General features: G+C 45.5%; 1 protein-coding gene across 1 annotated transcript in view; it reads right to left on the bottom strand.

Moving 5' to 3' along the window:
• Positions 1-7,333: 7,333 nt before the first annotated feature.
• The window catches only part of LOC114666627 (protein shisa-7), a 48,523-nt gene continuing 34,106 nt past the window's right edge, over positions 7,334-21,750 (bottom strand). Inside the window, exons 3-6 of the mRNA XM_028821554.2 lie at positions 17,028-17,182; positions 14,408-14,473; positions 8,374-8,568; positions 7,334-8,208 (exon numbers count right to left, since the gene is read on the bottom strand). Coding sequence (XP_028677387.1) covers positions 7,379-8,208; positions 8,374-8,568; positions 14,408-14,473; positions 17,028-17,182 — 1,246 coding nt within the window. The 3' untranslated portion in view covers positions 7,334-7,378. The remainder of the gene's footprint in view (positions 8,209-8,373; positions 8,569-14,407; positions 14,474-17,027; positions 17,183-21,750) is intronic.

Here is a 21,750-nt window from a genome sequence, read left to right on the forward strand (position 1 = left end):
ACGATATTCACTCACAGGCAGTTATGCGTTGCGTTGTCACGATGTAAGTCCAAACACGGAATCAAAATTCAATACGATCTTGAAGAAAAGTTCATTTCAAGTATTGTTTTTACAAAAGTTGTAAAGTTAAAGTGTAAATAATGCATATGTAACAATTCCCATGAAAATAACAATCTCTTTAAATTGCATATCCGGTTAACCAAACCTGGGGGTGGGCGATCGAAGTGATCAGAGGGCGGAGACCCCTAGTTTGAAAGAAAAAATAATTTACTGTAATAGGAAGGGTAAGAAGGAGAGAAACAGCCTGCCCCGGTGTAATAAGACATGACGGCCATTGCAGTTCAATGTCAGAGCCCACTTGCTAACGTGAAGAGGTCTCCACTTTACAGGTGCTGGTCATAAAATTAGAATATCATGACAAAGTTGATTTATTTCAGTAATTCCATTCAAAAAGTGAAACTTGTATATTAGATCCATTCATTACACACAGACTGGTGTATTTCAAATGTTTATTTCTTTTAATGTTGATGATTATAACTGACAACTAATGAAAGTCCCAAATTCAGTATCTCGGAAAATTAGAATATCAATTAAGACCAATGCAAAAAAAGGATTTTTAGAAATATTGGCCAACTGAAAGGTATGAACATGAAAAGTATGAGCAGGTACAGCACTCAGTATTTAGTTGGGGCTCCTTTGGCCTGGATTACTGCAGCAATGTGGCGTGGCATGGAGTCCATCAGTCTGTGGCACTGCTCAGGTGTTATGAGAGCCCATGTTGCTCTGATAGTGGCCTTCAGCTCTTCTGAATTGTTGGCTCTGGCGTATTGCATCTTCCTCTTCACAGTACCCCATAGATTTTCTATGGGGTTAAGGTCAGGTGAGTTTGCTGGCCAATCAAGAACAGGGATACCATGGTCCTTAAACCAGGTACTGGTAGCTTTGGCACTGTGTGCAGGTGCCAGGTCCTGTTGGAAAATGAAATCTGCATCTCCATAAAATTCGTCAGCAGCAGGAAGCATGAAGTGCTGTAAAACTTCCTGGTAGACGGCTACGTTGACCTTGGACCTCAGAAAACACAATGGACCAACACCAGCAGATGACATGGCACCCCAAACCATCACTGACTGTGGAAACTTTACATTGGACCTCACACAATGTGGATTCTGTGCCTCTCCTCTCTTCCTCCAGACTCTGGGACATTGATTTCCAAAGGAAATGCAAAATTTACTTTCATCAGAGAACATAACTTTGGACCACTCAGCAGCAGTCCAAAGGCGAGACGCTTCTGACGCTGTCTGTTGTTCAAGAGTGGCTTGACACAAGGAATGCGACAGCTGAAGCCCATGTCTTGCATACGTCTGTGTGTGGTGGTTCTTGAAGCACTGACTCCAGCTGCAGTCCACTCTTTGTGAATCTCCCCCACATTTTTGAATGGCTTTTGTTTCCCAATCCTCTCCAGGGTGCGGTTATCCCTATTGCTTGTCCACTTTTTTCTACCACATCTTGTCCTTCCCTTCGCCTCTCTATTAATATGCTTGGACACAGAGCTCTGTGAACAGCCAGCCTCTTTAGCAATGACCTTTTGTGTCTTGCCCTCCTTGTGCGAGGTGTCAATGGTCGTCTTGGAGTGGTGGCTCTGAGGTTAGGGATCTGCACTGGCAATCAGAAGGTTGCCGGTTTGAATCCCGTAAATGCCAATAGGGACTCTGCTCTGTTGGGCCCTTGAGCAAGGCCCTTAACCTGCAATTGCTGAGCGCTTTGAGTAGTGAGAAAAGTGCTATATAAATCCAAAGAATTATTATTATTATTATCTTTTGGACAACTGTCAAGTCAGCAGTCTTCCCCATGATTGTGTAGCCTACAGAACTCGACTGAGAGACCATTTAAAGGCTTTGGAGTTAATTAGCTGATTAGAGTGTGGCACCAGGTGTCTTCAATATTGAACCTTTTCACAATATTCTAATTTTCTGAGATACTGAATTTGGGACTTTCATTAGTTGTCAGTTATAATCATCAACATTAAAAGAAATAAACATTGGAAATGCATCAGTCTGTGTGTAATGAATGAATCTAATATACAAGTTTCACTTTTTGAATGGAATTACTGAAATAAATCAACTTTGTCATGATATTCTAATTTAATGACCAGCACCTGTATAACACAGGAAGGACAACTGCAAGTTACTGTTGTGTTTTAATCTTACACTCCATTGAGTTATTAGTGGATTGCTCCTTTATAGTTTAGCCTCTAAGAGTGCTATGCATAAAAACAGTCACTACCTCACAGCTCCAGGGACTTGTGCTTGATTCTCGGTTTGCTTGTTGTCTGTGTGTCCTCGGGGGGGGGGGGGGGGTGTTCCCCTCACATACCCCTAATATATCCCTCTAAATGTGTCCAGTATGAGCACATGAGACCCTAACCCTAACCCTATGGTGGTTAGCTTTGACTCCAAGAGGCCTACAAAAGAAGAAGTGGATTAATAAAATGGCCTGCCGTTACGACTCACCCGGTCACATAAGGTAACAGAATCGTTTCTTTAACAAACCAGGAGACATTTTTTTTTTTTTTAGCCACAAAAGGTTTTATTTTTTTTTTTTATAAATAAGCAGTTTTATATTATTGTAAAACAGAGAGTTAGTTACCAGTTTTTATCTGCACAGTTCTTTTACCCCCCCACCCCGTCCCACCCTTAGCACTTCCCCCATGCTAGACTGAAAAAGAGCCCCTAAAAATGATCCCGCTCCCTGACCCTGTCCAAATACAAATGCACCCACAAGTCCAGACACTGAGAATAAAAACTCACCACAAAAAAATAAAATAAAATAAAATAAAAAAAAAAAAAAGGTCAGACAGCATTCGGGACACCGCCTGACCGAAAAAAAAGAAAAAACTGAACCCAAAAGGAAAAACATTGGGAATCTCGGCTGGCCCAATCCCACTAGCTCATCTTCAGGAAAAGAATCTGGACCTTCCCAGAAGCCCTCGCCACGACTGCTTGCTTTTGCACGTCTCTCTCCGCCATTAACGCGTTAGCTTTCATCTCCCAGCATGCACTGTCCTGATGCTTCGTACACCTCACTCTGTTACGCGTCTCTCCCCCGTCTACATTTTAACTGGGTTTTGTTTTCACCTGATATATATGTGACCCTGCAGTGGATGAAGGAGGTCTGGGAAACTGAGCAGTGAGTCGATTTGATATAAAATCACAAGGACGTGATTCTGCTCCCCGATGCTGCTTGACGCCATTAATCTTGTGTTGAGTAGTGGAGAGCACCCCCTCGCCTGTGTAACCAAATCCATAACACTGTGAAGTTATTTGCTATTTCCCGAATAAGGATATCATGCTGGGCTCATTGTTGGTCCTCTAAATGGCAGCAGAACATTTGCGCATTATTAGCTTCTATGGATCCGTCTGGAAAAATTCTTTTCACAATGGACGACAAGAGACGGTAGCTATTGTCAGATAAACACAGAAGTGTGACCTGACAGCACAGATTCTCTTCAAGTAATAAAAAGATGCAAGCGTTTTATTAACAGACTAGACAAAGAGACATCTTACGTTGTCGAAACGGGCACGAGTGGAATAGTAATAAGTATAAGCACCACAAACCTGATGATATAGGTGTATCGAATGAATGCGTAATTAGGCCTCGAGCTGTAGTCGAAATCGCCTTTCAGGCCTCTAGAGCTTTAATCGAAGTCGCCTTTCTCTTAGAATTTTTGCGGCCGTAAATCCGCCGCCTGCCGCAATGTTGGGGTTGGATGTTAGTCGAAGTCGCCTTTCTCTTTGAATTTTCGTGGCCGTAAATCCGCCGCCTGCCGCAATGTCGGTCTCGTAAGGTTTTTCGGGTAGCTACACAGAAGGCGACTGCGCATTCGGCTTCGGACGGACGTGAGTGAGTAGGCTGGCGAATTAAATATAAGATGGCCTCTTATTCACGCGTGAGTACAGTGGCACCACATTATGTCATTAATTCATTAGTTTGTTTATTTTTAATTCCCAGAGTTACGTTGACTGCACGGGCAGGTCTCACGGTTCACATGGGCTCCCTTCCTGCAGACGTTTCTTAATTCGTCTTAACGTCGGAAGTTACACTTAAAAACGTCCATTACTTGGAAATTAGGCCCAAACTCATAATGCCTGATTATGTATTGAACGTAAGCTGTACTTTAAATCAAGAAACACAAGCGAGTTTTAAACACAGCTACGTACAATATGTCGACCTCATCCTTAGACCTCCTACAGCTTTTGAGAGTGATACGCTACCTCACGTGATCTTTTATATGGTTCTTGTACAAGTCGTAGATCGGCTTTAGCCAAAATTTTTACCGATTTGTGATGGCTCTTCTCTACATGTTATAATGTCCATTTTTCATCTGACGCTGTTCCTTTCCTTTATCTTATTATCAACACCAGCTTCACTTCCACTGGAGACACGTTCTGGAGGCATAATGATGGCACAAAAATTCGATTTGAGACACGGGAGCAAAAAGCACACGACAATGGTAAAATAGTGACGAAGTACGTACTTGGCTGTACTACGCCTCAGTGTTAGGGACGGCTGCTATGTGTTTATCACTGGTCACTGGTGTCATTTAGACTTGACTTTAAAACCCTGGGTTTACAAAGCCCTCAATGATCTGCTCCATCTTATATCTCGGAATGTCTTACACCTTACACTCCAAATCGTAACCTTAGATCTTCAAATGACTGTCTGCTTAGAATTCCAAGAGCTAAACTGAAAAGAAGTGGTGAGGCGGGCGGCCTTCTGCTGTTAGGCACCTAAAATCTGGAATATGAGCTGACCGATAGAAATTCACTGGGCTGATACAGTGGAGCACTTTATAAAACTGCTAAATCACATCACTTTAGCATGGCTTTCTCAGAACTTCTTTTTAGTTTAACCCTAATGCTCTGTATATTCAATTAATTGTCATTATCATTCCTGGTGGCTCCGTAATCCGTACTAACCTCTACTCTCTCTGCTGTTCTTTTTCTGGTTTTCTGTGGTGCCGATCTGCTCCTCCACCACCTGATCAAAGCACTGTGATGTCCCTCCATTGACAGATTAAAGGCCAGAAGTCCACATGAAGTCCACAGGACCATCATCATCAAGTTCTTCCATGAGAACCCTGAATATCACGAGGACTGATTGAGCTCATTGATGTCAGGTAGAATGCCTAGAGGGGGCTGGGTGGTCTCGTGGCCTTGGGACCCCCTGCAGATTTTATTTTTTTTCTCCAGCCGTCTGGATTTTTTTTGTTTGTTTTTTCTGTCATCCCTGGCCATCGGACCTTACTTTTATTCTACGTTAATTAGTGTTCCCTTATTCTATTTTCTTATTTATTTTGTCTTTTTGCTCTTTCTTTATCATGTAAAGCCCTTTGAGCTCCATTGTTTGTATGAAAATGTGCTCCAGAAATAAATGTTGTTGTTATCACCGCCGACACCGGTTTGCTTTAGTCGGAAGTAAAAAACGGAAGTAGCTAGTTGATGGCTAATTTAGATCTATCTATCTATCTATCTATCTATCTATCTATCTATCTATCTATCTATCTATCTATCTATCTATCTATCTATCTATCTATCTATCTATCTATCTATCTATCTATCTATCTGTCTAGGTAGAGTGGTGGCTCTGAGGTTAGGGATCTGCACTGGCAATCGGAAGGTTGGCGGTTTGAATCCCGTAAATGCCAAAAGGGACTCTGCTCTGTTAGGCCCTTAACCTGCAATTGCTGAGCACTTTGAGTAGTGAGAAAAGCGCTATATAAATGCAAAGAATTATTATCTATCTATCACATAGTGCCTTTCATATCTATCTATCTAACTTTATTTGTCCTGTAGGTGCCAGGGAGGAAGGCCAGGATAAAGGATAGATTCTTGCCTGGCCAGGTGGTCATAATGGATGGACTAGGTGAACGGGCTTATCAGCAGCAGTTCATTCAGCCTACACAATGGGTGGCAGAGTACCTCAGGGCTGAACCCAATGAGGACAGCCACAGGGTGGGATGGGAGTTGGAGTCTGGAAACGCAGCTCTGTTGGGGTCTCTGGGTAACGCCAGAGATCGCTGCCAGGGGAGGACTGCCCCGGTTTCTGCACGACCGTGAAATGCTCCGAACGACTTGGGCGTGCCACCAGAAGCACAGTTCAAGTCAAATCAAGTCAAGAGTCAGGAGGCAGTAGACAACATTCTCTCTGAGGTGGATGGTGAATTTGTATTGGTGCATTTTTGGCCGGTGCTTGTGTGTTGTTGACGGATAAAAATCCTTTATTTGAACCCGGAATGGTGCTTGGGCATTACTGTAACTGTAGTTTGGGATTCAGTGGCGCCCCCATTTGGTTAAGGTCCCAAGGGGTAATTAGCAATGGTGGTAAAAAAGAAGAATGCATGTGTTTTGATGCGCTTGTTCACATTCACGGACTGCCATTAGTGGAGACTCCTGCCCCTACAGCGGCGCTATTTAAACCACCGCTGCCCTCCTTCACCCACAGCAGGGTGTTGTCGAGTCTCTACGGAGCTTTGCTCCAGTTGTGATGCCTCACATGTTACTGCCAGATATTTCTCTTTTTGTTAAGATCCTGCTAAGGTGATCATTCCCCGGCTCCCAGCACATTTAAAGAAAGTGAACGTATTTTTCGATATGAAGCTCTCTGATTGGATCACACACAATCACAGAATGACCTCATCGCCAGTTTGCGGAAAAAACTGCATGCAAGTACGCTATGAGAGCAGCCCGCACGGTCATCACCATTCTCCCTTTACGACATTCTCAATGTAAATCTCTTCACTGAAAACACTGAATAGAAATTAAAAAAAAAGAAAAAGATCTCGGTCTTCCTTTCCAAAAAAAAAAAAAAAGAAACCAAAAAAGAAAGAAACAGATAAAAACAAATCAATAACAATTTGCAAAATCTAATAAAGCTCGTTGAAAAACTTTGAATGACTGAACATAGCAAAGAAAACAGACTGACGGCGGGTTTGAGAGAAGACAGTCCAGCCGGACGCCCCTCCATGTCTGCGCCGCCAAAGCAGAGCAGAGCAGAGAGAGAGAGAGATAGAGATTGGGGGTTTTCTGCTCTGCCCCCCCCACCCCCCCCCTTTCACTCTCTCAGTTATGGCTCCATAAAATGATCAAATAACGTTATTTACGCCCTTTTTCAACTCCTTCCCTCTGATATGGCACTAAATTATGGCTGAAAGGATTTCTCTTTGAATTGGCTGAGTACTTCAGCACTCGCTCCCTTTTCCCCCCCACATACCTTTAAAAGTCCACTTCCCCCCCACCCCACCCTTCATCACCACCCCCTCTCCCTTGACATCACCCACTCCACCCCCCCCCACCCTCCCATATGCCCACTCTGTCCTCTCTTACACTGTCACCTCATTCTTACTTCCCGTCCTCATCTGACGGCTCTGGGTTCCCCCCTGGTTACCCCCTGGGATGAAGTGCAGTTGCTCGATGGTGTTCTGCCTTTTGTTAGCAAAGGCCATCCTGCGAGCACTGTGGCCCAGGGTGCCCGTCCCTCCTGCTAAGGCATCCCCCCAGATCCCTGGCGCCTGCGCGCCAACATCCGCTGCACGCTGCTGTCCCTCCCTCCCCGAGGTTGGATGAGAGTTCATCTTGATCATGTGGTGACGGTCCAGCGAAGGGGTGACGCAGACATTTTGCTGAGACTGGGCTTTCTGGTGGGCAGAGAGTCGTGGCAGAGTGCCACGGTCTGGCGACAACAGCCGCTCGTGGGACTTCCGTAGGGTTTGGGAAGGGTAAGGGGCAGGATTCTGGTGCTTTTGGAACTGGGACGGCTGGTGGATCTGCTGCTGCTGCTGCGGTTGCTGTTGCTGCTGCAGCTGCTGATTCTTATTCAGGCGTCCCAGGGTTCCCATTTGCACACTCGATACATTGGGCACGGTGTTTCCCTCGCCAAAAACCAAGAGCTGGTCCTGCGACATGACTCTGCGCGGGGGCTTGGATGACACCAACGTATCTAGGTTGGGGTGTTGCAGTGTGGCAGGGTAAGGGTTCTGTTGGATACGAGGGCGCATAGCATGCAAGGGCAATGTGCCACGACCCCCTAAAGTGTAGTCCCCTCCCCCTCCAATGTACAGGTGGTGCTGCGAGGAGTGGAAAGAGGGGGGCGCATTGGTTCCTCCCCGACGCTTTGAAGTGTAGTAACCAGAGGAGTCGTCGAGGTCCTTTTCTGTGGGAGAAAGACAAAAGAAATCAAGTCAGTTATCGGGCATGGAAGAATCGATTTGTACAGCAACTGGAAACAAACGGATGGGCCGGCCAGCTGTGCTATGTTAAGACTAGCAAAGTCCTTGCCATCTTCCAGTTTGTACCAGCAGTAGAAGCGTACGCTCACCCAGTCGCTTGAGGGAGCTGTAGCGGTTGATCTCTGGCTTCATCGCACTTTCATACGAGGGAGGAAGTTGAGCCAAATTGTATAAAGAGTGCGAGAAAGGGTGTGATGAGGAGCCTCCTCCACTCGTGTTGTTATGCTTGTTGGAAAGTAGAGTGCCTGAAGCCAGCTGTGCGTTGTTCATCCTTGGTAGTCTCTCTGAAAAAGGGAAATGTGAAAGTTTCAAAATTAGGATTGTAATGGATGAACACTCAGTCTGGCCCGAGTAAAGGCAAAAAACTGAAGAGAACCAGCATGAAATTTACAAGTCATCAAACTGTGGTCTTAAGAGAAGTTTCACAGTGTTTTGGCAGAGTATATTTCTCTATTATAATAAAAAAATCTTGGGACAAGACGTGACTTTTGGAAGAGACTTTTTGGAAGGAAGTCCGGCGAGACAGAGACTTTTACCATGAGGAAGTCCGGCGGGACTGAGACTTTTATCATGAGGAAGTCCGGCGAGACAGAGACTTTTACCATGAGGAAGTCCGGCGAGACAGAGACAGACAGAGACTTTTACCATGAGGAAGTCCGGCGAGACAGAGACTTTTACCATGAGGAAGTCCGGCGAGACAGAGACTTTTACCATGAGATTCTTTCAAGTCACGCCCTACTTACAGCTCTTTTCAAACAAGACCACGGCCATCAGGTGCATTCCGGCACTTAACCTGGACAGACGCCAATCCATTAATTATAATAATTCTTTATTTATTTGTTACATACATAGTTATACAGGACAACATGCAGTGAAATGCATCTTTTCGCATACCCCTTGGGGTCAGAGCGCAGGGTCACCCATTGTAAAGCGCCCCTGGAGCAATTGAAGGTTAAGGGCCTTGCTCAAGGGCCCAGCAGAGTAGCATCTCTTTTGGCAGTGACGGGGATTTGAGCCAGCAAACTTCGGGATGCCAGCGCAGATCCTCATGAACACACACACACTTACGAAGGTCCAGTTTAGAATCACCCATTGTGATATATGGCCGGCCGTTCATCCTGGCCAATACCCCCAGGCCACCAGATGAAGCCCTCCCTGCAGCATGGAGGTGCCCCGAATGCCAGCAGGGAATTAAGGACATTGGAGTTTTCCTTTACAGCCCTGCTGGATACCACGGGGGCCGCTAGAAGGCGCTGCAGGGAGGAGCAGCGACTATTTGCCCTACGCCCCGGAAGTACGTCCGAGTCACATGGACAAGAGGAATGACGTTTTCTCCCACAGTCCAAAGACATGCAGGTTAGGTGGACTGGCGATTCTAAATTGTCTCTAGTGTGTGCTTGGTGTGTGTGTGTGTGTGTCCTGCAGTGGGTTGGCACCCTGCCCGGGATTGGTTCCTGCCTTGTGCCCTGTGTTGGCTGGGATTGGCTCCAGCAGACCCCCGTGACCCTGTGTTTGGATTCAGCGGGTTGGAAAATGGATGGATGGATGGATGTATCTGCCAAAACCAGTTTTCAGTCACGGACATTTTGCATTTAGTTCTCCTGCAAGTGCATTTTGTATGTGAGTCAGTCAGTCATTCTCCAACCCGCTATATCCTAACTACAGGGTCACAGGGGTCTGCTGGAGCCAATCCCAGCCAGCACAGGGTGCAAGGCGGGAACAAACCCCGGGCAGGGCGCCAGCCCTCCACAGGGCACACACACCAAGCACACACACACGGGACAATTTAGAATCGCCAGTCCACCTAACCTGCATGTGTTTGGACTGTGGGAGGAAACCCACGCAGACACGGGGAGAACATGGAGACTCCATGCAGGGAGGACCTGGGAAGCGAACCCTTGTGAATTTCCCATTGGGATTAATAAAGTATCTATCTATCTATCTATCTATCTATCTATCTATCTATCTATCTATCTATCTATCTATCTATCTATCTATCTATCTATCTATCTATCTATCTATCTACTGAGAGGCAGCAGCACTACCCACTGTGCCACCGTGTCTCCCCAGTTAATCAACAGGTTTTAAAATATTTAATCAGCCTTTAGACTAAAAGGAATATACAGAGCAACACCTTAACTGCAGATATGTTGGCAAACACTTGGTGTACACAATAAATAGTTAGCATGATAAATAAATGAATTCTTATAAAACACGTGAATGATCAGCATTGTGGGGATTTACTAGATTAACTGTATTTTATGGCCTATTTTTATTTTTTTATTGAATGTGTACTCTTATGATACACCTCATGACCCGACTGATCCAATGTCATGTTAGGTCATTCTCCAGCTGGCTTAATCCAGACTGGTGTTCTCAGGGGTTTAGGGGGCTGGTGCTAGTCTGAGCCAGCGTTCTGCCCGCATTTTATATGTCTGTCTGCATTTTCTAGTGACTTTCACACTATTGAATTAAAACATGAAGGCTGTCAAAACAAAACAATGCAATTCCAAATCCACAGATCGGACTTATTCCTTTGTCATTTTGTCACATGTCACTTTATTCACAGGTCCAGTCGCATGTGTGATGTGTGTTTTAGTGAGTCAGATGACTGGCACTGAGGTGTGTGGTGGAGTGGAGCCCCTGAGGTTCACTCTGATGGAGTCGTTTCAATGTTCGTCTGTCCGTCTTGTTCTGATCTTTGACTTCATGACATTCATGTCAGACTCACAGACCTATGGAGACCCAAACAAAGCAGACATGTTCAGAGCTGCTTGGTGAAGATTCTTATAGTTATCAGGCTCTGCTAAGCTCCGGAAATGCTGTTGAGACTTTAACTGCACATTATTTTGAAGGTTTACTAATATCTTCTTATATAATATGCTTCTTCGTTTGTCTGTCCAGGATTTTAAATCACCTGAAGCTCACAAACCGTTTGACCTGTTGACCTGAAATTTGGTACACAAATACTACATGACGTCTACTGTCCGCTCTGAGGGTGATGATTGACCTCTAAGGTTATCCCTCTTTTTATTTTTATTTTATTTTATTGTAGAATCAACTCTCGGCAGTGGGCAGCTGGGCGGCCGTGCGGCACATGTGTACGGGTGACGTTCTCATCCCTACCACCTTCGCCGTCACTTCCCCTACCTCTTCATATCTTAAATCATTCTTGAGGCAGATTGAACAGTTAAGTGCCAGCTTAAGTGAAAAATTAAGGAAAACGTACTAAGAAATTGCAACTCGAACACTGACTTAATCAGTTTTAACACGAAAAGATGCCAACGACGGAAGAGAAGAAGCAGGCCGCTAGGGTGGAGAGAAGAAGAGCTGCTCAGGAAGGAACAAGCGCATCAACCTCTGATAAACGTAAAGAGGATGAAAACTAGGAACGCTCATGTCAAGTGGATTCACTGCACGATATCATGCAGTGCACCGTTACTCGTATCATCTTTAATAAAATCCCTATGTGCGTCCAGGTGTCCGTGTGTGGGTGTCTTCTGGTGAAGTGCGCATGCGCGGGGCACGGTGCGGCGCGCGATATTACTGTCAGAGAAAGTTAGAGGCGTTTTACGGAAATACAAACCAGTATTACTGAGGGAGGAAATTAAAGGTACACAATACAGTGACGCATATTACAGCCACATACAAGTTAGTATTACTGTCAGAGGAGATTAAAGGCATATTACCAACGCGCACGCCTGTATTACCGCCAGAGAAAATTAAAAGTATATTACGGACGTACGGACGTATATTACGGACGAACAAGCCAGCGGACGTACAAGACGGCATCCTTCAATAAGGGCGCGCACAAAAAGGCGAGCCTCAAAAGGATGACCTCAATTGGGCGCAGCGAATAAAGGCGCGCGTAAATAAAGATCTGCACCTGTTGCTCTTCACATATTCCAGAGCCATTTGAGCTAAATTATGTACGCGCCCTTATTGAATAGAGCCGTACAAGACAGTATTACTGTCACAGAAAATTAAAGACACACAATACATGGCGGCAGCCCACGAAGAACGGTCAGCTCAGCAAGTAAACATCAACAAAAGAAAGGCTGAAAGAAAAATACGACCAACAAAAAGAATGAGGTCAAAGTCCCTTGCCATTTAATATAGACTGTTTCTACTAATGTTTATGCACTACTGTTCTAGCGCCCGTTATTGTAACGGGCTAAATGACTAGTCTTTAATAAAATCCCTATGTGCGTCCAGGTGTCCGTGTGTGGGTGCCTTCTGGTGAAGTGCGCATGCGCGGGGCACGGTGCGATGTGCAATATTACTGTCAGAGAGAGTTAGAGGCGTTTTACGGAAATACAAACCAGTTTTACTGCGAGAAGAAATTAAAGGTGCACAATACAGTGACGCATATTACAGCCACATACAAGCCAGTATTACTGTCAGAGAAAATTAAAGGCATATTACCGACGCGCACGCCTGTATTACCGCCACAGAAAATTAAAAGTATATTATGGAGGTACAAGCCAGCGGACGCACAAGACAGTATTACTGTCACAGAAAATTAAAGACACACAATACACGGCGGCAGCCCACGAAGAACGGTCAGCTCAGCAAGTAAACATCAACAAAAGAAAGGCTGAAAGAAAGAAAAATACGACCAACAAAAAGAATGAGGTCAAAGTCCCTTGCCATTTAATATAGACTGTTCCTACTAATGTTTATGCAGTACTGTTCTAGCACCCGTTATTGTAACGGGCTAAATGACTAGTAATATATAAAATCCAATGTCTCTCTGTCTGTATGTCTGTCCGCTTTTCACGAGAGAACTACTTCACGGATTTACATCGGGTTTTATTCTATAATTTGCTTGAACATTCCGGTTGATTTTGTGACTTCTTTCACTTCGCTGTGTATCAGAGTTAGATTTATTCGTGCAAATCTGAGATGCACACAACGGGCCGAGGACAGGGGGGCCTTCCTCACTCACTCGCCAGCTTCGGGGTGTGTACCTTAACTCCGCTTAGCTAGCGAACAAGAGAACAATTGAATTCAACTTGGTTTGATATTTAAAATAAAGTGTTACTTCGGTCTTGACGAGTTTGAGTCCGGATATTCTCTTAAGCGTACGCCACATTGAAAATAGAGAGATTGCAATTCAGATTGTGGATCGTGATATGATTTTTTTGGAAAGATCACCCACCCCTAATTTGACTAATTAAGTTTTCAAATTTATGTAGGATTCATTAACCCCTGCGGTGGGTTGGCACCCTGCCCGGGATTGGTTCCTGCCTTGTGCCCTGTGTTGGCTGGGATTGGCTCCAGCAGACCCTCGTGACCCTGTGTTTGGATTCAGCGGGTTGGATAATGGATGGATGGGTGGATTAAACACATTAAATCCTGGTCAATCCTGCCTAACAGTGGCACAGCAACTGTCAAAATATCTGTGCCAACATGGCAGCACCCACAAGAAAAAACAAGACCACAGTTGATTTTAACAACATTTAATTTAATGTTACCTAGTGTGTGCTTGTGTGTGGGGGTGTGTGTGTGTGTCCTGCGGTGAGTTGGCGCCCTGTCCGGGATTGGTTCCTGCCTTGTGCCCAGTGTTGGCTGGGATTGGCTCCAGCAGACCCCCGTGACCCCTGTGTTTGGATTCAGCGGGTTGGATAATGGATGGATGGATTCATTAACCCTTTGGTGATCTACCGGCGCCGTGTTGGAGACCCCTGATCTAGACGTATTCCAGAGCTGTAGGCCAGGAGAGTGGGAGGAGAGATTGAAGGAGTTGAGTTACCATTTTAGAAAAAGTGCCCTTCAGACGTTTTCAGAATTATGAAGGGAGTTAATATGGTGGGTGCCACCTGTTACTTTAAAATGCTTTTTTTTTTACTCAGCAAGAACACAGGAGCACAAATTCGTAGTTTTTTATGAGTAAATTTGCCAGTGACAATCAAAATGTGTTCTTCACACAGAGACCGCTGGTTACGTTACCAGACAGAACACTTTGGTGATCCTCAAATCTCGACTTCATCATTTTTTTTGAAACGTTAAGAGAGTCGAGATTAATGAGCTCTGCTGGGGTGGATGCTCTTTATCCATCCACATTTCTGCTACATCCAGATGTTCATTTGGACTCTAAAAGAAAAGCACGAGCTTACTTACCCATAGTTCCAGTGTGTTTTGGACTCTGCCCGGAGAGATGGATGAAATTGTGATGCATATTTCCAACTGTAAAAAAAAAAAAAAAAAAGGAAGCAAATGACCTCATTGACTACATAACTACAATAGACAATAAAACAAATATGAGGGAGGAAGACAGCTAAACAGCACAAGGAGGACAGCAGAAGGCCATGAGAAAGAAACGGAGGCTTCTGTAAGCGTGAGGCGGAGGTGTGTGACAGAGAGAGGAGGAGGCGGAGACTTCTGAAGAAAGCCAATAGGGGAAGCCACAGACAAGAGCGATATGGCGTCACGCTTTACTAAACTTAGGTCTCCCGCACAGAAAGGGTTAGACAGGTTCCAGTCTAAAATGTTCACTTGCAAGACCCTCCAGCACAAACTCCTCCCATTCCCAAAGTATAATAATCATTCTTTACATTTATGTAGCGCTTTTCTCACTACTCAAAGTGCGTCAGTGAGTGGGAAGCCACTTCAGCCACCACTAATGTGTAGCGCCCACCTGGATGATGCAACAGCAGCCATTTTTGCGCCAGTATGCCGACCACACATTAGCTGTTAGGTGATGACGTGGTGAGAGAGAAATAGTAGGGGATGATTAGGGGGCGTAGTGGGTAGTGCTGCTGCCTCGCAGTTGGGAGACCTGGGGACCTGGGTTCGCTTCCCGGGTCCTCCCTGTGTGGAGTTTGCATGTTCTCCCCGCGTCTGCGTGGGTTTCCTCCCACAGTCCAAAAACATGCAGGTTAGGTGGACTGGCGATTCTAAATTGTCCCGTGGGTGTGTTTGTGTGTGTCCTGCGGTGGGTTGGCACCCTGCCCGGGATTGGTTCCTGCCTTGTGCCCTGTGTTGGCTGGGATTGGCTCCAGCAGACCCCCGTGACCCTGTGTTCGGATTCAGCGGGTTGGAAAATGGATGGATGGATGATTAAGGGGCCAGAATGACCAGGCTGTGGTGGACAATTTAGCAAGGACATTGGGATACACCCTAGGGATCTTTTATGACCACAGAGAGTGAGGATCTCAGTTTTACGTCTCGGGTGAAGGACTGTGCCATTTTTACAGCAGAGTCCTCGTCACTGCACTGGGGCATTGAGATCCACATTCAGACCACAGGGTAAGCGCAGCCCAAGCTTTTTCCTAGATGGTCTCCCATCCAAGTACTGGCTGGGCCTGAACCTGCACAGCTCCAGGTGGATGACCTCCTCGGAAGTGCATGTGGTATGGCTGCTGATGGCTACCAACAAGATGTACCACTTGAGTCTGGTGACCATCGTGTCCATAGGACGTGGTTTTTTTTAAATAAAAATGCAGTGTGGATGTAGCCATAGTGGGGAGGTGGGTGACAGGCTTAGTAGAGAGGCAGAAACTTCAGAGAACAGTGGAGTGTTAGAATACAAAGGAAAGGTCCACACACAGGGATGGAGAGATGTTCCTAAAGCAGGTATAAAAGGTGGGTTATTGAGGAGCCAATGGGCAGGAATGGACACAGGAACTCTTAAGAGAAATAGGAGCTACATGGAGGTGCAGCAGCAGGTTTGTAGAGAGCAGAAGATGATGAGCAACATACGTAGGCCACTGAGCTTTCATGTAATAAGGGAAGTTTCAGTGAAGGAGAGACAGATAAGAAATGGATTCCAGAGGGATGGTAGTGTGAGTCTAAGACAGGTACAGATATATGGATGATATGTAGGGAAACAGGAGATAACAGAAGACCCCTGGTCAGGCAGGGGCTACAGAAGACACTGAGAACGTAGAATGGGCAGCACAAGCTCTGTAGAGAGGACAATTAAGTTAAAGGGGCAAAGTGGAGAAAAATACACGTTTGAGAGGTACGCAATGGGACAGAACGAAAAGGGAGGAAGAGAGATAATGGCTTCTGAAAGAGTCCTCGCCCACCCCATGAGAGAAGATAAAGGGACAACAGGAACCAGAAGAGTGACAGATGATACGCAGTATATGCCCACAGAAGATAGCTGAGTCACAGAGGGTCCCGTATGAGGTGAGCGAGTGATGGAGGAGCCTTGACCGAGCCTTAGGGGGTACCAACAACATCACCCTGAGACAGAATGGACAAAGAGGTCTGTCATGAACTGTGTGTTTGGAGACTCAATGGAAAGGAAGCGTACTGAGAGAGGAGGACAGAGAAATGCGTCTTCAGAAAACATAAATGAGTGACAGAGGGCTTCTAACAGAGACACGGACCTCTGATAAAGGAAAGTATGCAGGTGGGGGACATGGTCTCCATATATGATTGTGGTCCCACCACAACAGACAAACAGACAGGGCCGAGCAGCAGGTCCTCAAAAAATCCTGTTCTCTTAAAACAGTAGAAGTAGGTGAGGGATAGAGACACAGACAGAAGACAGAGGTCCACTCAGAACTCAGATGGAACAAACAGATCTTAGAAAGCTGGTGCAGACTGACAGAGTGGGGTGCTGAAGATAGTAATGAGTGCGACGGAGACTGCGTGAAAACTTACAAGACGCCCCATCTGCCCCCCTAAGGAAAAAGTGAAACACAAATGACGGCAAGCGGCGTAATTTAGGGGGTTAAAGGTTCATTTCCAGTATTCTGGTAAAGTAAATAAATAAACAGGAGAGTCTTACTTCGATTGTCTTTACTCGGAAGTGCAGGAGTGTAGAGGTTCTTCGGAGGATGTGAACTTCCAGTATCCTGGCTTGAAGACCCCAGCACGGTGCTGTTGTTCCTCTCTCCATGCTCTGAAGGCGTAGACTGATGGCGCAAGATGTCGACCAGGGCTCTGTGGAAAGTAATTTTAATGGACCCCCCCGCCACCACCACAAATGATTAAAGTCATGCCAGAGAGTCACCTCTATGCAAAACAACTCATGGCTGCCATGCCTCACGTGTTGTCCTCACCACTGTAACGCATGCAGAGGGGATTCAGGAGCAGTACTCCAAGAACGCTTGCTAACATTTACTGATTTAGAATTGTGGCTTTCCATGTTGTCTTCAGAGTGTCCATCAATGAAGAGTTACAGTCAATGTCCTAATTATTAGCCCCATGTCCAAAATTGAACGAAACCGTTAATCTTTCTAAGAGAAATGACTAAAATTTAAAGAGGTTACGAGAATCGCTTCCCAAAGAAATTAGGACCCAATTTCCAAGAAGTCTGGTGAAAGTATTTTACTGACGCACTTAACTGACACACAAAAAGCATGGCACCCTCCAACAATGAATAGTCAATAGCTGTACCCCTCCTGAGTCACAACTGAGAGCAACCTCTTACTGTCGTTTCTCACAAGGTTTGCACAAGTCCCCTGAGGGATCTTCACGCCATTCCTCCATGGAAAATTGCTCCTCCATGGACCTTAACTCTGGGCTCTCGACAAAGATTCTCAATATGATGGAGATCTGGGCTTTGACACGGCCCATCCAAGAACTTGATTTTGGTGTTCCTCAAAAAGTTCAGGACCAAGTGTGATATCTGCTTTAGGCCGTCATCTTGCTGAAAGACCCAGCGATGAACTCAAAGCCAGACTGGCAGCAGATTTCTTCAAATGATCCTTTATAACGTCAACATAATCTTCTTTCTTCATTATGCCACGTACCCGAACGAGATTCCTGTGCCTGAAGTTGCAAAACAGCCCCACAGCATTACATTCCTACCACTATGTTTAACTGTGTCTTTAGGGTTGAAGGCCTCTCCCTACCTTAACCAAACAAAAGATGAATCCATGTGCCCAAACAGCTCCAGTTTTGTCTCATCAGACCAAAGGACAGACTTCCAAAAATTCATCCCCACGTTTCAGATGGTCCTGGGCAAACTTCAGTCTTGCTTTGATACGTCGCTGTGAGAGCAATGGAGTATTCCTTGGCCAACGAAGAGCCCTTTTTTGAGACTTCAAGTCCAGAAGAGGCCAGTTTGGTGACAATGGCCTTTGCAGTGATCTGGGGGTTCTTCTTTGCATCTCTGATTATTTTCCTCTCCAGAGTCTTTTGAAGTCTTGTGCTTGTGACCACACCCGGGTGTGTTTCTGACTGAATGGGTCACTTCGTATTCTGGCAGTGATGCAACGTTCAGCGGGTCTGGACCAGCGTTAAGGTGAGCATCCACGATCTTTTCTCTGAGGTCCACACTTGTTTTGTTGGTTTTTGGCACGACGAAATAACATTTTGCCACGAATGTAAGCGTGGTGCCTCTCAGTCTTACCTTTAAGTATCATTTGCCCTGCTCATTTCAGTCTCATTTATTAGGGTGCCCGTTGCTAATATGGGGTTCAGGTGTGGTTTAACACCAGAACATTTAATCTTTATTACTATGCTTCCTGACAGATTCACATGGGGCTAATAATTTTGACCACCTCAATTTTCAATAAAGTTGTTATACAGCAATATACAAGTTGAATAAAAATGTACCACCAGCTGGAGGTTAATACACTGATGGATGCTTTACTTTGTAAAGTTAGAACGATTATGTTAAAATTCGACATAAATGTAGAAAAATGTTCTATTTCTAATAGGGGAATACTAATTGTGATCTTAACTGGGGTCTTGTTCAGAAAGCGGACGCCACCTCCTTCTTGGTCTTTGTTTTAGACTGGCCTACCCCTACTACAAACCCTGAACTTAAGGTTCGTGGGGGTAAGGGCAGCTACACCAGGTCCCCTAATCTTAAAAATTTAGAGTAGGTGCCTAATCATAAAAAGAAGTGGCGTCCGCTTTTGGAATAAGACCCCTTAACTGTACAGTTAGGACCACTTTTTTCTAATTTTGGTTCTGTACATCACCACAATGAATTTTAAATGAAACAACTCTGATGCAGTTGAAGGCAACTAAAGCATTTTTTGAACACAATCCCTCCCCCCACACACAAGCGAATGCTGCTGTAGGGGACCGATCAGATGACACTGGAGTTGGTGACACCTGTTCTAGAGCTCCAGTCCTGGAGGACCACTGCAGGTGTTCATTCTCACCCTTTTCTTAATGAGTGACCTGTTGTTGCTGCTAATTCACTTCTTTTGAGTTCATTTTAATTGAGTTGCTCTCGAAGACTCAGACCCCTTCATTGTTTCTTTTTCCTTAATTAGCAGCCAAACAATAACGAGATACAAAATGAGCCAAAACAACTTGGGGGTATTTTCTGTACGTCGCTTAAATCATCCGAGATCAGGTGCCTCATCTTGGATGAGTTAATGTCAGTGAAACTCATCCTGGATAAGTCGGTTTTTCAAACGTAGCCGTGTAGTAGATTAGTCGAGCTGGATCTAATCATCCGAGATGAATGTGCGCGCCCGCGCTGAGTGAAAAGCCCAAATATATTGAGTCTAGAAAACATGATCAGCAAGTCTTTGATAGGCTGTAACAAAATGACAAAAGAATGGGCGCATTTTTTTTTTTTCACACACGGGGAGCAGGACCTTTTATTCAAAGGACATGAAGAATTTCAAGATTTAATATGCACAAGGGGTAACACTGCAAAAGCAGCAAAAACCAGAAAAGATGGCTGGCAAAAAGTGGCCGACAAATTAAACACCGCGGGGAGTTAATGAGGCGATCGGAGCGAGTCGCACCTGCACTTGTGGGTGCGGTCGTTCTTGTTTGTCTCATTGGCTTCCTGCGGCGTGTAATTAAGGCGCTGCGCCCATGGAGGCACCCGTAGGTGTGTATATGTTACGGCCAAAACCCGAAGTTCAACCAGTTCCCGAATTGACCGGCCATTTCGCATTTTGGCCGCGAGGTGTGGCCAAAGTCCGAAGTACTAGAAATGCCCAGCATATATGCTACTTTGGCCAGCCATTTCGCGAAGTGACGAGAACTCCCTGGTCAAAATCCGATGTGCTGATGTAAGACTGTCCGCTCAAGGTGCGAAGATGCTTAAAAATTTTCAGATGCAGATTCAGAAGTGAGTTTTCCATTCTGCACAAGAAACTGCTCAAGGCGGGTCTTGTTCAGCAAAGCGGACGCCACTTGAGACGGCCTTCCCCTCGCCCAAACACTAACCTTAAGGTCAATAAAATAGGTCCCTGATGTTAAGTCACTATTTTATTGCTAAAATGATAACAGAAATGTGAAATCTACTTATATACCTGATCTTAATTATTGTGAAACAACCAAGTGGCGTCCGCTTTCTGAACATGAGCCGCCAAGGCTACACTCAACGCAATTGCACTACTAAGTGCGCAACAAATCGCTGCTCATGCCCTTTTCCTTCCGACTTTGGCCGATCGCCCCATGCCATTTCGCAAACTGGCTGGCCAAATCCCGAAATCGAGGAAAAGATCGGACATTGGCCATTTCCCGATTTGGCCAATTTCGGGTTTTGGCCGTAACATATATATAGACGGAGGTATACGAGAGGAAGGGGGATATAAATGAGAGAGAGAGAGGGAGGGGCGGGCACGCGCACGCACGCACACGCACGCACACACACACGGGCGGAGACGGATGCGGTAAAAGGTCGGAAAAACAGCAGTCAGGGGGTGAAGATCCGGACACCTGGAAGGTGGAGACGCCATGAGCTGGGGCCCCGCGAAGGAGCGTTATGCTGATGCGCTCTGGGGGCCATTTCGCCCCACTGAATTTATGAGTGAGTGGGGTGAGCAGGAGAGGTGCTTCCGAAGGATCTGAGGAGCGACTGCGGGTGCGCGAAGGATCGAGGGAGGACAGTTGACCTTGGCGGTGTGGTAGTGACATCCTGATTGGGGGCCAAGACGAAGGTTAACTGAAGGAGCTCGTGCAGGTTGTTGGTTCTCCGTGGAGCAGAAGGTGCAGTGGGAGGAGGGCTGGAGAGTACGGAGAGACTGCGTTTTAACTACCGCACATATTAACCTCGTGTTTTATGGATTTATTTATTGTTGGTTTTTATCCTCACTGAACCTTTATTTTATGGATTTATTTATGGAACTTTGGACACTGCACTTTTTGATTGTTTTAATAAAAGCACGTCTTCACCTTTTGAATACATCCCCTGGCTCCATGTGAGATTTGTCAGCTCAACTCGGTGACATTACTGACGGTGTTGGGTTCAGGGCCCCCATTAGGATGTTGGGAGCCTGAAGAGAACACGCATCGTCGCACTCGGATCTCCAAAACATTTGAACGGAGCTGTTAGAAAAGAGAAAATCAACAATTTTGGAAATGTCTGCTATTGCACAATGAGAGCAGCAACAAGACCTGGAATTAAAGAACGAGTTTAATGAACGACAAGAATCGGCGCCTCATTAAGCAGCTGGTTGGAGTTTGAGACTCTGACTTAGCTGCTCTTCTGTCGGCTCCCTCACCTCACATTTCATTTCTGTTTGGATGCCATTTAAGGAAAGAAATGAAGCAATTCAGGCGAGCAAATCTTAATAAAGAAATTCAAT

Source organism: Erpetoichthys calabaricus, chromosome 16 (genome assembly GCF_900747795.2).
Source record: "Erpetoichthys calabaricus chromosome 16, fErpCal1.3, whole genome shotgun sequence".
Lineage (NCBI taxonomy): Eukaryota > Metazoa > Chordata > Cladistia > Polypteriformes > Polypteridae > Erpetoichthys > Erpetoichthys calabaricus.